General features: G+C 33.9%; 1 protein-coding gene across 5 annotated transcripts in view; it reads right to left on the reverse strand.

Annotated features, from left to right (window-relative positions):
* CSMD3 (CUB and Sushi multiple domains 3) overlaps nucleotides 1-17,861 on the reverse strand; it is a 684,493-nt gene that overhangs the window by 364,788 nt on the left and 301,844 nt on the right. For all 5 annotated transcript variants that reach the window (XM_084509891.1, XM_084509890.1, XM_084509889.1 and 2 more), the window contains one exon: nucleotides 4,273-4,394. In XM_084509891.1, coding sequence (XP_084366017.1) covers nucleotides 4,273-4,394 — 122 coding nt within the window. The remainder of the gene's footprint in view (nucleotides 1-4,272; nucleotides 4,395-17,861) is intronic.

Raw genomic sequence — 17,861 nt, forward strand, 5'->3', positions numbered from 1 at the left:
TATTCAAAATTAAGGAAAGACTGCAATACTTATCAAGACTTAATGACAAAACTCATAAACATTTAAGTAAAACATACATACATGTAGATAGGCAGATACACATCGACTGATATAAACATTTGAGAAAAATATTTTAAAAATATTCTGTTTGATGCTCTTGTCACATTTTATGTACCTTTTCTTAATGATCATTTGACCACATTGTGGCATGCAGTGCATTGTTCCTTATATGTTGTCAAGACAGTTTATCTCATTTTAATATTTGACAATTTTTAAAAGCAATAATAATTAAATATGTAGAGTAGATTTTCACACCAAACAAAATAATCCATTGTGCTGTATTTTGCCATACATACATACATATGACCTCCAGTTTAAATTAATCATATTGGACAGCTCATAGCAAATAGGTCTGCTGCTAGCAATGCTACACTTCTGAATACATTCACATAGAGTTTTAAAGCCAAGATACTCTTTCTAACCAGACAGTAAAAGGCATAGTGACATAGTGATTTTTTCCAAAAAAAAAAAAAAGACAAAGTTTTGTTTTGTTTAAAAACATATAATGAGAATATATTTACTTTAAAGAGCTTCAGAGAGGAGACATCCCTTCTTTATTTTCTCTAGCAAGGGACATGAGTGGAACAAGAGCTTCTACATGTATGTCAGCAATAAAAGGAAAATTAAGGAAACTAAGGGCTCTCCACTAATGGGGCAGGACACATGATGACAAAGGACATGGAAAAGACTGATATACTGGATGCCTTTTGCACTTCTGTTTCACTGAATTCAGGAATTACAGAACCCTGAGATCAGACAGAAAGTGTGGAGAAAGGAAGACTCAGTAGACGAAGATCAGTTTAGTGAAAATTTAAACTAATTGGAAATACAAAGGTGGTGAGGGAACTGACTAGGGAAGGTGCCTCACTTGTTTGTTAACTTGCCCCATTGTTTGTTAACAGGGAAGGTCTCATGGGTGATGGTTGGAGGCTGTCTTGGGCATAATGATAATGAGATGACATTCTCAATCCTTGCAGAAGCAAGAAGGGTGGTTACCAGAACTGCTACTTTAGATTTTCAGAGGGCAGATTTTGGCCTGTTTAGGGAACTGGTTGAGAGAGTCCTTTGGGAGGCAGTTCTGAAGGGAGAAGGAGTGAAGGGAGGCTGGACATTCTTCAATAAAGAAATCTTAAAGGCATAAGAGCAGGCTGTCCCTAGGTGCCAAAAAAAAACCAAAACAAAAACAAAAAACAAGACAGAGCAAAAAAAGACCAGCCTGGCTGTACAGAGAGCTTCTTCTGGAACTCAGGAAGAAAAAAGATTTTATGACCTTTGGAAGAAGGAGCCAGCAACTCGAGGACTGCATGTTGTGAGGTTATGCAAGTACAAAATTAGAAGAGCCCAAGCCCAGATAGAATTTAACTTGGCTATGGCAGTAAAAGACAATTTAAAAAGTTTTTATAAATGCATAAAAAAACAAAAGAAGGGCTAATGAGAACCTCCATCCTTTACTGAATGGCGAGGGGGTGAGTGGAGGGGGAAAGACAGCAGATGAGCAAAAGGGGAGTAACTTGATTTGTTCTTTGTGTCAGTCTTTATTAGTAAGACTAATCCTTCTCAGGGTACTGATCCTTCTGAGCTGGAAGACAGAGACAGGAAGCAGAATAAAGCCATTATAATTCAAAGGAAATGGTTAGCAACCTACTACACTCCTTGAACATATACAAATTGACAGGGCCAGGTGGGATTCATCCAAGGGTCTAGTTTGCCTGAAGAAGGCTCAGTGGGATCTTAATGCATATAAATATCTGAAGGGAGGATGGATCAAAGATGGAGCCAAACTCATTTTCAGTGGTGTCCAGTGACAGGATAAGAAGAAAGTGAACAAACTGAAATGCAAACACGGGAGGTTCTGTCTGAACCGAGGAAATCTCTTTTTCATTATAAAAGTGAAATAAGCACTGGAACGGGTTGCCCAAGGAAGCTGTGGAGTTTCACTTCTTGGAGATATTCAAAGCACATCTGGACATGGTCCTAGACAACCAGCTCTTACGTGTCTCTGCTTGAGCAGGGGGGTTGGAAAAGATGACATCCAAAGGTCCCTTCTAACCTCATTTATTCTGTGACTCTGTGAACCATGCTGACTTCACCACTTGAGGGCAGTGAAACACTGGAACAGGTTGCCCAGAGGAGTTGTGGATGACCCCTCCCTGAAGTGTTCAAGGCCAGGCTGGATAGGCTTTTAGGCAACCTATCTGGTGAAAATTGTCCCTGCCCATGGCAGGAGGCTTGGACTTAGATGATCTTTAAGGGTCCCTTCCAATTCAAACCATTCAGTGACTCTAGGATTCCAAAACAATTGGAGACAAAATGTGCTCACTTCTTACTTTCCTGCACTCAACTTTAAATCCAAAATTTCTTAAAACAAAAAGTGGAAATGTGTAAGGAAAACAATACTGATGAATAATGCTTTTGAGTGCGCCAGTGAGAAGTACTTTTGATCGCAACAAAGTTTTGGAGTTTTGCAGATAACATGGCATCATCATGTTATGAATTGGTGAGGAAGATGAAGGATGGCATTATTAAGACATAAATGCTTCTGTCCAAAAGTGTAATTCTTAAACCTTTTCAAGTCATTAATATCTTAACTCTGGAGCCACTTGAGATTTGCCAGATGGTACATACTAATTGTGAGCTTAAAGTCATTCTCACATGATTTTTTTTATGTAGGCATACTCTTGCTGCATTTAAGAAAGTAACGTATTTTAAGTAAAATTATGTCCTAAAGGGTCTTCATTTAATTCTATACAATAGCTCAATGATAGTTTTCAAACCAAATATTTAGATCACGTGTTCAAATTGTAGGAACTGCACTAAACTTCCTTAAAGAACAGGATATTAAATTGTATACACCACCAAATTTGACAGAATTTGCTCTCAGAAATTCTAGATATGCATAAATTTAATCTTGTTCCCAAAGGGTTTTGATTAATAAAAATAAAAAAATATAAAAACATTAAGCTTCTTTTGGATAGAGAAATGGAGCTTTATTATTTTGAACTTTGGAAACATTTCTGAAACTGCAAATACAATGTCACCTGGAGGACAGACAACTATTGCTCTCTGCATCATCTTTCAGGACCTCTTGACAGATTTTTAAAGACCTATAAATTGGATAAACTGGATTAAATAGAACAAGTATAAAACAAACAAACAATCCCCTCAATATCACCAAACTCCCACCAAAAACATCTACTCTTTCCATTATGAATATTCCAGTCACTTGATTAAATATTCATTTTTCTTCTTCCAAAGTGGAACACAAAAGTGGCTGGAGACAGACTCTTCCACACAGGACAGAATAGACAGAGAAATCTAACAATGTAGTCAAATGGCTTTTGAAACGTGATCATGTTTTTGCTGCTTCATGATTAATAAATTCAGTGTGGATGAGGAGGCCTTCAAAGCCTCTGTGATCAGTTCCTGGGGTGTGATGCAGATGGCAACACAGAAAAGAAATGAAGAGGTAGAACATACTACTGATAGCAGCAAACACAGACATTGATAAAACATTCCTAAACTATACAGTTAATTTCTTTTGTTTTACTTCTAAACAAGTCCATTACTCTCAGTTAAGATGAAGTGATTCACCTAGAAATACGGTCATTGCTGCCAGGTGCCTATTTGTTGGAATTAAGGACAACTGGTATCATAAATCAGCTTTATTGCTTTTATTTGACTCATCTGGCATTATCAGAAATCCTAGTGCTTTGGTATAAACTGTAGGTATAAAGTGTGTGAGATTTCAATAAACAGTTCAGACAGTGGAATAAGTTATACAACTTTATAGTAGTCCTTTCATAAGTAAAACTGAATTCATGAATTTCACTGATTTCTCATGCAGTCTGATTGCAAATACAGTGCAAGCACTTTTACACACAGTGCAGCTCTACTAACTGTAACACAATATTTGTGGACCCATGATATTGTTTCATACCATAGGTAATTTCTTCTGGGAATTCATTTTGAGAACGATATAAAAACATGATGGCAACTACTTGGCATACAAAAAGTAAAACACTCTTAGGAAAAACAACATGTTTTAACATCTGTCCATACCCATCTAATATCAGCCATTTCATAGAAATTTCTGCAATGTAACACATACAGCAGCTGAACTGTGGAAACAAAACATATTAGTAACAAATGGCATGGCCTAATTATGATTTTGTGGCATTTATTTTTAAAGCAAAACCATAATGTTAAACTTACCTTATTAGTATTGATAGCTGTGATGACCCACACACACTGAGCATTGCTGTCATACTGGAATGGAAAATTGGGTGATGTGAAAGTGCCACCAGGACCCTGAAGATTGGATCCACAAGTCTTAACTGCAAAAAGAAAGTTCACATTTTAATTCAAATATGAAATGCATGTAGCAGTATCATAAAACAAGCTCTAATTTAAGTTAATCAAGATATAAAGGATTAAAATACCATTGAGCAAAAATAGAACCACCTAATACGAGACAATGGAATGACTCATGTTTAGTTATTCTAACAAAATAAAATATACTTTCGCTTGTGTCCAAGCTTTTCTTTCAAAAAACTAATGTACTTGGAGTGAAAAGAGAAGCTATACTAAGATAAATTGCTCCATTTACTTTAAATAACAGTTTAGATTGAATAGTTAAAAAGAATTTAATAAGTTTATGCTATTACCTTCTTGAAAGACAAGAAGTTATGAAGTAGAACACCAAGATCACTCTTATCACTGTATATTTTTGTTTGTTTATTTATTGGTGTATGACTATGTCTATATTTTTCCTAGAAACTTTAAAGGAAATGTGTAAAAGTCTTATACAAAATAGTGCTATCTGTTTTTAAGGATTGTAAATAACATTTAGTGACAAATTAAAGTCTGTATAGTTATTTACAGTAGTATATCATAAAAACAAAACAAAACAAGAAACCCACAACCCAACTGATACCATTATTTACTTTAGGTTGCATCTAACATCACAAATACCTCAAAGGACAGAAACAGGGACATTTCTGCTGAAGAATTTTAGGCACTAACTTCAGCCTGCTGAAGCCAATGAAAGGCCTTTATTGTTGGCTCCTTAATACTTAGATCTTTGTTGAATGCACACTTGTTTTTTCCTGGATCCAGACTAGTTTATCCCTTTTCCCCATTAGTCACCAGAAATAATGTAATTCAAAATGGAAGCACACAGCTAACCACTCCTTTAAAAAAAAAAAAAAAAAAAGAAAAAAAAAACTCCTTAGGCATTTTGGCTCATTTCTGGTTCTAGCCTTTACTGCATTTCTGCTAGTATACAGTTCTTACACTTATGCAGCTATATGAAAACTTCTGCCACTGTATGAAAATCTCCTGATAAATATGACCCTGTTAAAAGAGCTCATTCATAGAATGATTATGTGGAATCTCCAGTGGGAATTATTTATGCACCTTTTTTTTCACCATACAAATTCACAAGCAATACCTAGAACATGAAAAACTTCCTAAATTCTTAGGAAAACAATGCTGGTGATCGATTACTGTGCCATTTTTTCTTCATATACTATACAATTTTAAATATGTCAGAGAGGAAGAAAAAATTAAGGTTACTAGAAAAGACAATCAAATGTGACAAGCACATTGTTTCTTCAGTACTGCCACACAATTTGCACCACCTTTACCCGTCAAAGAATCATCAAATTATTTATGTTAGAAAAGACCTTCAAGATTATCATCAATACTATAGTCTGTAATAGCATTTTTCAGGCAACTGATGAATAAATCACATCTGTGTTTTTTGACAAGTATCAGTATAACTGCACTGAAACCAATGTTCTAATATATTACAGTTATAATATGCTTATATTTTATTTTCTAGTCTATAACCCATAGTTTGCAAATTAAAAAATAAGTAAATAAATAATTTATTTTCCCAGTAATTTGTCTGCCCCTCTGCATGTCAACACTGTATTTTCTTGTTCAATATCATCATTGCTTCTTTTATCCTTTTACTGGTTGTCTTTATTTCAACAGGCATCCCAAGTTATCTGCCTCTGATCACATGAAGATTCATTATCAACCACTGCAGCCTTTGAAGGGCTGCAGACTACAGGAAATGTAGTGTAAGTACTACAAAACTAAGATGATTTTTTGTTTAGCTTTCAGTGATATTTTGAAAACCACTCCTGGACTATTGTAGTCCACTTGGTCTACATAAATTCTCTGTTTTATTTTTTGAAAATTTAAAATACTTCCTACGTCCTTGTTTCAAGACATTCCCTGACCACCCTTATGAATTCTAGCAGTTGCTCACAAGATAATTTGCCTGTCTGTGAACTGCCATTATGGTTCTGTGACGGTTCTTGCAGCACTGCAAGGCGTAAGCAAAGTAGGTGAAAAAATAAACTGTTCTCACTGAATTTTGGAAGTACTGACTGAGAAGATTTATGCAGTTCTTCACATGAGTAAGTCCATTTAACATGAACAAAGCTTACAGAGAAGCCGAAAGTTGCAAAAGTAACTACTGTTGAAATAGATAATTCTACTAACCATCTGCTAACCAAATAAAGAATATGTCAGATGAATAGTTTGAGTCAACTTTAGTTCAGCTATCTGTATTTTCAACTGGTAAACATGCAAAACAGATTAACAATTTCCAAATGCTGTCATGTTATTTACCCATGCCAAATGGGTATCATATATATTTGAGAATATTCTCAAAAATGAGAATATAGGACTGCTAAATGGAAGCAAACATGACCTGAGAAATATATTAAGTTACTCTTTTAAAATTAGATTATACATTATATGCAGTTTGGCAGCTGAATTATGTAAAGCACACATACACATTTCCTCCATAAAGTTTAATAAGCAGGGACTGAAATCACAAGGTTTTAGAAACATGGGGGGAAAAAAAAGTTAATTAAAAGGAAAACAAACTGTAAGAAACAGTAAGAAACTGATTTCCTGAAGACTGTTTTGTAAAATGCAAATAAATAAATGTACTAGGAGCTAGTGCTGCTAATTCTGCAGACATGTCTAAATATGGGAACACAGAACTGATATTCTTATATTTGTGAGAAAAGATTGCTAATGACAGATTTTTTACTTTCTTTTTCAGTGCATGCATCAATAATTTCCAACACAATTATGTTGTTTTTATTTTCTTCCAGAAGAAAGCGTCACAATTTATTTTCAAGTTGAAATGCTGAAGTTAAAAATCAAACAATATGTAGAAAAAAAAAAAATCACATACATCACCTTAAGAATTATTGTGTTACCCACTTTCCTGGTATTTGTCATCACTTAATAGAGGAAATTACTAATTTTGATGAATTTTTACACCATGTCCTCTAGCAACCCCCTTTGTTAGAAATAATATTGTTGGGATACTTGAAGTAAAATATGTCAGATGTTACTTCTTTATTTAAAATGGTAACAACATCTATAACACTTATTTTTTCCTCTCATGTAGATAGTTGTCCATTAGGGACTGTATGGAGTTAGGCACAGAGGAATTTAGATTATCCCAATTTTACTTGCCTTTTTTTCAAATGAAATGGGTGACAGTTAAAAGATGGGACACAGGACACTATATGTTTTTCAAGAAAACTGATTATCTGTATAACAGATATTATGAACATGATTTTTTTTGAGAGAGAAAATGAGGGAACAACCTAAGTGCTGTTCTTCTGTCCTAATAAATCGTAGCACAAGTTAGCAATACATGACAAGCAAAAAGATTCTGCATTCATTTAGAATGTAAACAAAATCTTAAAATTAGGAAATACAAATTTGCATAGAAATAATGCTAAGAACTATAGATTGTAGCGGTGGTGGTGTTTTATGTAAACACAGGTAGGAACTGCAACTTTGATAGCAATGTAGCTGTCTGGTATTACATTTTAGACAAGCAGCTGCAAAAAGGCTTATTCAAAAAAAAAAAAAGACTTTCAGCTCTTTGAACATTCTATAAGCTTTTTGCATGCGTTGAGAGTGTTATATATTAAAAAATGTATAGCAGTAAGTTAACAACACAATGCCTTTTCCTTAATTTGTTGAATCTGTCACATTTTAGAGGTTTGAGAACCCTACTTTACAACCTTAATATAGGCTAGTCACTTGTATGGGTGATTGGGTACCTGTTTCCAAAATACAATGCAGAACGGGAGTTTCACAGGCATTCAGATTCATCATGAGTAGGTTTTTTTGACATAAGAAGATTCCTTAATATAGACATATATGATGCCTATTTTTGAAGGATTTTAAGTCTGTCAAAATTCATTATTTACTACTTCAAGATCACAGTAAAAGCTAGCCTCAAAACACTAGTCAAAATCTGAGCTGTTGCATTTTCCAGTAATTGAAATATACTAGTGTGAATATCAAGAAATGAGTCACTATTACTACCGAGAAACCAATTAGTTCTTTCCTAGTTTACTCCTGTGTCTTCTGAGGTTTCTGTACTGGCTTTGGTTCAATATTAACCAGCTAGAAATCTCTTTATTTTTTTGGAACTGATTTAAAGGCATGAATTAGATTACCATTCCAATAGAGATAATATATGCATTTGAAGATTAGTTCTGACTGTGCTTCTGAATATTTAATACAGAATTTGGAAGTACATGAGCATAGAGACATGGATGTCTAACATCTTTAAAAACAAACATTTTTAAATTTATACTAGCAGCTTATGGTCACAGATGTATATTGAACTCACTACCTTTAAACATAACATAAGCAGTTACTTCACTGACTCAGTGACAGCAGTAGCAGCTCAGTAAAATACAAATATGAGACTGATCAAATTTGACCTTTAATATTTTTCATAAAAAAGGGATTTTTACTGCACCCATCTACAAGCAAATTATTACACATCGGTATGTATGATCTGCCATTTAGAATTAATAAGGCTTTTACTAAGTCACTATGTTTGTGAAAACTGCCATTTTCTTACAGTACCACATCTGATTGCAGACATACTGTAAACACACACAAAAAAATCATTAATTAATTTTACATGTTACAGATAAAAAAAGACTCATAAGACTACACTGTCTTCTGAGCGTTGAAGCAGCTCTTGGTGAGAGACAGAAGAAATATGTGACAGCTTTCGCCATTTCAAAATACCAGTCTGCTCTTCAGAAGTTATTATGAGTTTTACTCATATGCACAGATATGCACAGGAATTTTGTATTTGAGATTATTATGAAGTAAGAAAACAACATGATCAGTATGGCAATTAATTTAGCTAATCAAATATGATACATACAAAGATGTAGTTATGAAACCTGAACAAAAATTTGTAGGATATCCGGCTTGTTGTCACAGCTAGTGAGCATCAGAAAATTAATATGATCAAAGATACGAAGGGAGAATATTTCTGGTGGAATAAGATTTTTTTTCTCTGACCTATAAATTTTCAATAGATGAAAATTAATGCTTATCTATTTTCAATTTCTTTAAAATAAATAGATGACCATTGCAGTTAATGGAGTTATGTCCATAGGAGACATATATATTCATAGGAAATAAAAAACCCAATATATCTATTAAAAAGGAAGTATTTTTTAAATTACAAAGTCATTGGTGTCACATAAGAGATTTCCTAAATGTCTAACTTCCTGAGGTGTTTACTTATCTATTTCCTTATCTGTTTCCAAAGTTGTTTTAAAAAATCGAAACTCATTCTAACAATGCATATGTGTGCTTTCTAACTGCCAGAGATGTGAAAGCTACATAGTTAATTTAAGACCACACTGAGAAATCATGAATTATAATTATACATATGGAAGTACGTGCATATATCTATAAACTCTAAGGGAAAATAAAATTTAGAGAAAACAATGAACTACAATTGAAAATAAAAATCAACAAGGATAAATTAATATTAAAGAAAATAAATCTCCTTTTTTGGAGTTTTTACTGAACCTAGTAAAACAGTTAAACAATCAGAGATTATATTTGTTGTACAAGTCATGTAGAAACTTTCATTTAAAAAATCTAACATCACCACTAAAACACATAAGCAGCAATACATCATCCTGAGAGCAAAAACAAACAAGGGAAACCTTCAGTACAGGAAAACTGATTAAAGATTTGCAGTCTATTGAAAAAAATGTAACTGATGATTTGCCTGAGTGCAATAAAGAGCTCAGAACAATGTGTAAAAGAGGAAATTTCAGCTTATTAGACTTCCATGGAAAATTTGCCAGATTATATGATTATAAGATAATGTTAACCAGATAGACAGACTTTATTTGGATTTTCAAAGAGCTATTAGCAAGGCCAATCACTGAGAACCACCTAAATGGGAAAACGTGAAAAGCAGTTAACCAACTAGAAAAAAGATAAAATAATGAACTTACAGATATTTCCATCACAGTTCTTATAAAGAATATAAACGTGTGTACATATGTATGTATAGATGTAGAGAATGAATTTATATATTAAATGCAGAAAAGAACAAGCATCTTAGCATACAATAATAATACACTAAGGTCTTACCAGCTAGTAGCTAGACCAAACTTTGTCCATGTTTTAAGATTCAAGGAATGAAAAAAAAAAAAGAAAGTCATTCTAAATTAAAAAAAAAAAAATCACTAGTCACTAACCTTTAGAAAATTTTGTCTTTGGAAGCTTCCATAAAAATCTCCCTATTCTTAATTAATAGTACATATGTGAAAATTGCAAAAATAGTTTTTTGTTTGTTTGTTTGTTTGTTTTTGTAATAACATTTCAGCTTTTCAACTTAACTAGGTTGTGAAAAACAGAACCTCACTGTTTGCAAAGTAATCTTGACTATACCTTACTTTAAAACAGTAAAAGGGGGTATTTCTATAGTTTTCTTTTATGTATTCTAATTTGAAAAAGAAAAACCAAGATTTATTATTATTATTACTCTTTGGTTGATTTTTTAAAGTTCTGTTTACATCTGACAGCCATTGCTAGTCTGAAATTATTTATGGATACTGTATGAATTTAATTATTCAGACAGTAGATTTGTCATTTTTATATCTCATGCTGTATATCAACAACACATTTCAGAATAATAAAAAAAACTAGTGTAGAATTAAAAAAAAAATAGATCTAAGTAGTATTTTAAGAGTGTATTACAGTAAACAAATACTACTATTGAAAAAAAAAAAAAAACCTTCAGTGAAATTTTCCAGAATGAGATGACCTTTCATTGTTGCATTTAAAATAAATGTTTTTGTTTGTTTGTTTGTTTGTTGCTGATCTAGCTTGCACAGTATACAAAGAAAAAAATGCACAAAAGAAACAAAATATATGAGGAAATCAGACACAGAAGAACAGAACTGTGAGAATGCTAGTTTAAAATGACAAGGCGAAAACTCAGTATAAGTTAAAACACGGCTAAAATTCCCATCAACATCCTTTGGAGAGGAAAAAAAAAAAAAAAAAAAAAAGCCTTTCATTAACAATCTTTTCATATATATATCACGTTTACGTATGCATGTGTGGGTGTATATACATATGTAATACCAATATATATTCATGCATGTGAATGGCTAAATAGCCAGAAAAATGGAGCAGCTCCAGGGGCTGAAATGGGGTCCTGGGCAGGGCAAGGGGAAGCCTCAGGTGGGGCTGGGTGCAGTAGAAACATCTGTCAGACTCTAGGAGTCCTGAGAAAATCTGCTTGCTGCTATAACCACATTGGTCTTGAGCAAGTCACCTATGTGTCACAGCCTACCCAGAACATCTTTCAATGTGGTAATTAAAGAAGAAAATGATTTCTTTTAATGATCTGACTAAGGATAACGAACAAAGCCTATCTGTGTTTTTTCTCCCCAGCTTTGCCACTTTAGTCAGGTATATAAGAATATGAAGCTAAATAACACTGATGATCTGGCTCAGAATAGCATCACTTATGGTGAAGGACACTTTCTAGGAGTGTAGAACATGCACTTTCAGATGTAGACACAATAGATGTAAGTCTAAAAGTTTCAAAAGGTGAACTAAACCAATGGTCTCTAAAGTGCGGTGTATGCATCCCAGGAACTGTGCAAGAAAATCTATTGAGGTATTTGGCATCTATTATTAGAATAGAATTTAATGTGGTAATCACAGTTGCTTGCTTCTTTTGGACTTGAGATTATGTGATATTTGCCATGTTGACAGCAAGCTGAATATGAGTCAACAGTGGGTCTTTGCAGCCAAAATGGTCAACCTTATCCTGGAGTGCCTCAAGCACAGCAGTGCAAGCTGGTTGAGAGCTGTCCCACTCTGTGCTGATATGGCCTCACCTCAAGCACTGTGTGCAGTTTCAGGCACCACAATGTAAGGACATAAACTACTGGAAAGTGTCCAAAGGATGGGAACAAAGATGGTGAAGAACAACAAACCAGCAGTGGCTGAAGTCACTTGGTTTGTTCAGCCTACAAAAGAGGAGACTGAGGGGAGGCCTTAGGGTCACCTACAGCTTCCTCATGAGGGGGGCAGAGAGGCAAACACTGATCTCTCCTCTCTGGTGAACAGTGACAGGACCTGAGGGAATGGCATGGAGCTGGGACAGGGGAGGGTCAGGCTGGATGTTAGGAAAAAGGTTGAGTGGATGGTCAGGCACTGGAACAGGCTCCCCATGGAAGTGGTCACAGCACTGAGCCTGCCAGAATTAAGAAGAATTTAGACAACACTCTCAGACACATGGTCTGATTTTTGAGTGGTCCCATGCAGAGAAAGGAGTTGGATTTGATGATCCTTGTGGATCCCTTCCAACTTGGGATACTCTATGATTCTGGGATTCTATATACTGAATACATGTAGTTCATTACATCTATCCCCCCAGATTAAAATACTTATATTTTTAATGTAATAATATGGAAGCTGATACTGTTTGCTGTTTTTTAATCCTATTTACATAGAATGGAAAAAAAATATATATAATCCTGCAATTTTCTGTAAGCTTTTAGATAATGTATCTTCAGATGATGTTCTGGAAATTACAATTATTAAAAAGTAGGACTAAAATCATAATGACAAGAAAGTTCAGAATCTTCACATAGGAGACTGTACATGCAGATAAATCTTAACATACCTCATTAGGCCTAAAAGGTTACATGACAGTCAGAAAGCAAGATTTTAATACATTTACGAGCCTGACGGAGCAATCAAGAGTATATTATGTTGCATATGTGAAGAGTGACAGCTAATGCACATTTTATATATCACTAATTTCTGGTTAAGTCACAGAACTGTACTACATTTCAGTAAAACATGTTTTTCACATTTAGCAAGACTTCTACTTAAAGATTTAAAAATCATTTATAAACACTAATTATTTCAGTTTCACAATACCTGTGTGAGGTGAAAAGGCTCATAACTTTTGCAGAAAGAATATCCCCACTTAAGAATTATGGACTGTTTTCAGATGGTCTAAATTTTGGTTGAAATCCTTAATCCTTGCTTACTCTTCAAAGAAAATCTCTAGAAGCTCAGCAGCAGACAGTAGAAAACACCATGACAGGTGTACTTCAAGACATCTGATGATGGCCCAGGTTACACAATAATTCAATTACAAGCTCAGAATTTCTCATTCAAGGCTTTTGCTTTATTAGGTCACCCATCTTTTGTCTCTGTTTGGGAATGCCAACAGGAGGATCTCTATTTAAAACATCTCTATGTCTGCATTTAAATGATGTCCAAATATATAAAGAAATTATGAATATCAAGCATATATCCTAACCCTTATCCAAAGCCAGATTATTTCCTAAAATATATCACTTTTATTTTGCCCAGCGTACTTTAAGTATTTAATTATTTTAGCTTTCCCTCAAGGAGAATGTACTTTCCTCTCCACTTACGCAGACATAACATTGCCATACCCGGGCACAGAATATAATGGGATGCACTTTCTGAAATAGCTTGTTAAAATATTTTGGAGCTCAACAACAAATAATCAATGATGAGCTGGGGCAAAATAAATACTGACTACCATGCAAATTTTTTTTGATGAAAATTCATTTGCATTTTTGCACTGGATTTTATAGTGACAGTGTCTCATGAACCGAGTCTCCCTGAAGAGTGGAATATATTAATTTCCCTTTATGGGACATCCAGTCTCCTAATTCTGAATTTCTGAATTCTACTCAGTTATTTTCTGTGGCCTTATTTCCATTCAATTATAATCTTTGTCCTAAAAAAAATAATTTCAGTTACAAACTCATTACATTGCTTGCATGTATTGCCATATGTATACACTTGAAAAGACAAATCTGTTTGAAACGGTCATGTCCCCCTCAGAACCAGGCATACTTTCTTGTTTTAGAACAAATTTCCTGTATCTCAATTTAATCTCTCTCTGCCATAGAGATGATTACCTCTCTATACCTTAAATGGTGATGATAACACTTTCTTATTTCTTCAGAGGGCTAAAGAAAATCTATTTGTTAGCCATGCTTGACTCCTAAAAAGCATTAACACCCTCCATCTAAATTAAAAAATACGTACAAATTAAGTAATTAATTTAAAAATTAAACTAGCTCTGTCTAAATAACTAGTTCTTACATGACACTCTTGAGATTTATAGGTATTTGCATAGATTTTTAATGCAATTCTCATTTTTCTTCTTGTCAAACTATGCAAAGGTAAGTTGAAGATATAAATCAGGAGTCTAGATAGTAAGCACTATCCATATTGTTTAGTAAAGTATGTGTTCCTGTCTGGCTGCAGAAGCCATTAAACTTAATTGGACATAGTTTTTAAAGTTTTACAAGCATACTTGTATGGAAGACATATTCTCACTGACTCGTAGGCTTTTACTTTTATGCCTATATCTTTACTGATGTACAACAAAATCTTTCAAACTGTATTTTATACATCCTCACTGAAAATACATTCTTTATCTGATGATACAACATGAGAATGTTTTAATCTTTTAATTTAGGACATCTTGTATATGTTTCACCTCTCTGAGATATTATTTAAATCTATGTTTGTCTAATATTACACCGAGGTATGCCATATCTGTCAGTATTTAGGAACACTAAATAAACACAGTATTTAGCAGCAGACAGATTTGTTTCAGATATTTTTCTCTGCTCTTGTCTAAGCTAGTTACTTCCAGTATAGAAACAAGAAACTAACAGTAATGAGTCTTTGCTTACTTTGCTATAAAGTAAATTCAAAATATGGAGATTTTGAGGAGTCTTCCTGAAGTTTCACTGTAAGTAGCTGTTATATCTATTCACAATTACTTATCACTCCAACTAAGAACGGAAACATTTTTACATATTGTACTCCATTACTTAATACACTGCATGATATTTAAGATGCTTGAATGTAAGCTTTTATTTGAAATTATTTAGAAGTATGGTGTTGATTTCCTTAACTTCAGAAATCTGTAGTGCATAACAGCAGGAATATCCAAGGGCAACAATCACATCCATAGTTAAGCTGCTGATGTATGTGATTTTTGGTGAGTCAATTTTAAATGAAAGTATACTTGAAGAGTTTAATTTTACTGCCAATATAAACAGTAGCACATTTAGCTTCCTGATGGCATTTCAGTTATGTTAGTTCTGAATTAATAAATTTTCCCACATAATATGTAGTGCAGTTTAATTTATCAAATTCAAAATCATAAATAATCAGGAAGTACCTTTTATCAGTGAAGATTTAAAAACACACTTTATCCTTCACTCCTTGTCTAAGAAAAAAAAAAATAATCTGTACTGCAGTACAGTTTATTTGATTGGTTTTGGTTTTGTTGCTGAAAGAGAATGCAGGACTCTTTGTTCATGTGATCTGTACCTATGATTTTAATGTGCAAGTAGAAGATGTAAAGATAAGAGAAAAAAGAAAAAGTGCTTAAAAGATGAAAATGTTTTACTTGTGAAGACAAAGAAAAAAAAAAAGAGAGTGAGAAAAAGGCATACAAAACATCTATGTTTACACAGTTTGTTGTTGAAGAAATTTCTGTTGGAGAAGGCTGCAAAAAGAGGTGTCCTTCAAGTGCCTCAAATTTTTATTTCCTTTCAGTTAAACATCACATGGATAAAACAATTATATGAGAAAATTTTTAGAATTATAATGGGAGGGAATATATAAAGGTGTGAGAGGAAAAAGAGTTACAGGAATGTATGACTCTCAGTGGTACTTGTTAGGCCACATCTACCATGCTGTCCATTTATGGTTAAAAAAGATTGAGAAATTGAAAATGCACCAAGATTAAGCATTGGAGAGCTTCACAGATGAAGAATGATTGAATGAACTGGGTTTCTTCAACCTAGAGATAGAATACTCAAGGCAGAATCTAATCACAGTCCTCTGGTACCTAAACACAGTTATGGAAAAGATGACACAGAAACAGAAGAGGTAGCGAGCACAAGTTTCATTAGGGGAAATTCCCTTAAGAACACAGGAACAGGTTGCTGATAGAAGTGGTAGAATCTCCCTCACTGTATCTAGTTTAGATTTGCTTTGAGAAAACCATGGATTACCTAATCTAACTCTCTGCTTAGAATAGGAGATCAGATATCTCCAGAGGTCCTTTCCAACCTAGACTTCTCTCACTCTTACTATCAAAAGGAAAGAATAACTGAGAGGGGGTTTACAGAGGTTTACTTAGGTCAGATTTCATTCAGTATTGTCATTAACTCCTTAGATGGCAGAATAGAGTATACTTATTAAATCTCCATTTAACACAGAGCTGGGAGGGACTGTGAATATATTAACAAACACAATTTGAATTGAAAATGAGAAACTGAAAAAATGACATTGAAGTAGGATACAATCCAATACAGACAAGTATAGGATAAAAGACAAGAGCAGGTATAGTCAATTAATAAATACAGTATAAGTAGCAAATCATTAGAAATAAACACTTTAGAGGTTACAGTGACATAGAAATGTAACCCAAGTAAAAATATCCTACTGTTATGAAAAGATAAGTGAAAGTGGATGATACACTTTCATCCACTCTTCAGTGATAGGTAGAGAAATGTGTGAAAATCTGAAAAATTCCTCCTGTCAACTGAGTGCTGGGAAAGCCCATTCTAAAACAGAGTCAATTCTTAGAAACTTTATTTTAAGGAAGACATGGACCAGTTGGGAAAATGATGAAAAAGGTTAGAAGTCTATAAATGTAACCAACAATAAAGGACTGACTGAACTACTGTTGGTAAGTTTAAAGATGAGAAAGTATTCTTGAAGTATACAATAAGCCATGGAAAAGAAGAATTAATTAACCTGCTCTCTATGGAGAAAAGCCTATTGAACAAAAGTTGTTTAAGCACAGCACAAGGGTTCACATTTGAATTAGTAATAAATCTTCTACTTGAAAGGCTAATAAAGGACTGGAGTGCGTAAGTAGGATCTAAAAGCACTTCTGGAAATAAAAAACATTAGACAAATATCTTCTGGGAATACATATAGTTGTCATATGGAAATAGATGCTATTAATAATAAGACAACTTCCAGAGCTAATTATCTATGATGCGTATCTGCATATATGGGTGTGCATATACATTTATACGCAGACATTCTTACTCAGCACCACATTTAAGAGGTCCAGCTACATTACTGCATTTCAGGCAGAACTGAGGCAAAGGTGGATTTTTCAAAAATGTACTAAATGTAAGTGAAAGTATTTTAGAAATTATAATGAGAAATTAGAATAGTTCAGTTGGAGGGCATTGTCCAAATGCCTCTTGAACACTCACAGGTGTGGGGCATCAACCACCTCTCTAGGAAGCTTGTTCCAGAGTTCGATCATTCCCACCGTCAACAAAATTTTCCTAATATCTAGTCTGAATCTCCACTGGCAAAGCTTTGTGCCATTCCTGTGCATACTATCAGTGGTTACCAGGGAGAAG

This window comes from Aythya ferina (genome assembly GCF_964211825.1).
Source record: "Aythya ferina genome assembly, chromosome: 2".
NCBI classification, from domain to species: domain Eukaryota; kingdom Metazoa; phylum Chordata; class Aves; order Anseriformes; family Anatidae; genus Aythya; species Aythya ferina.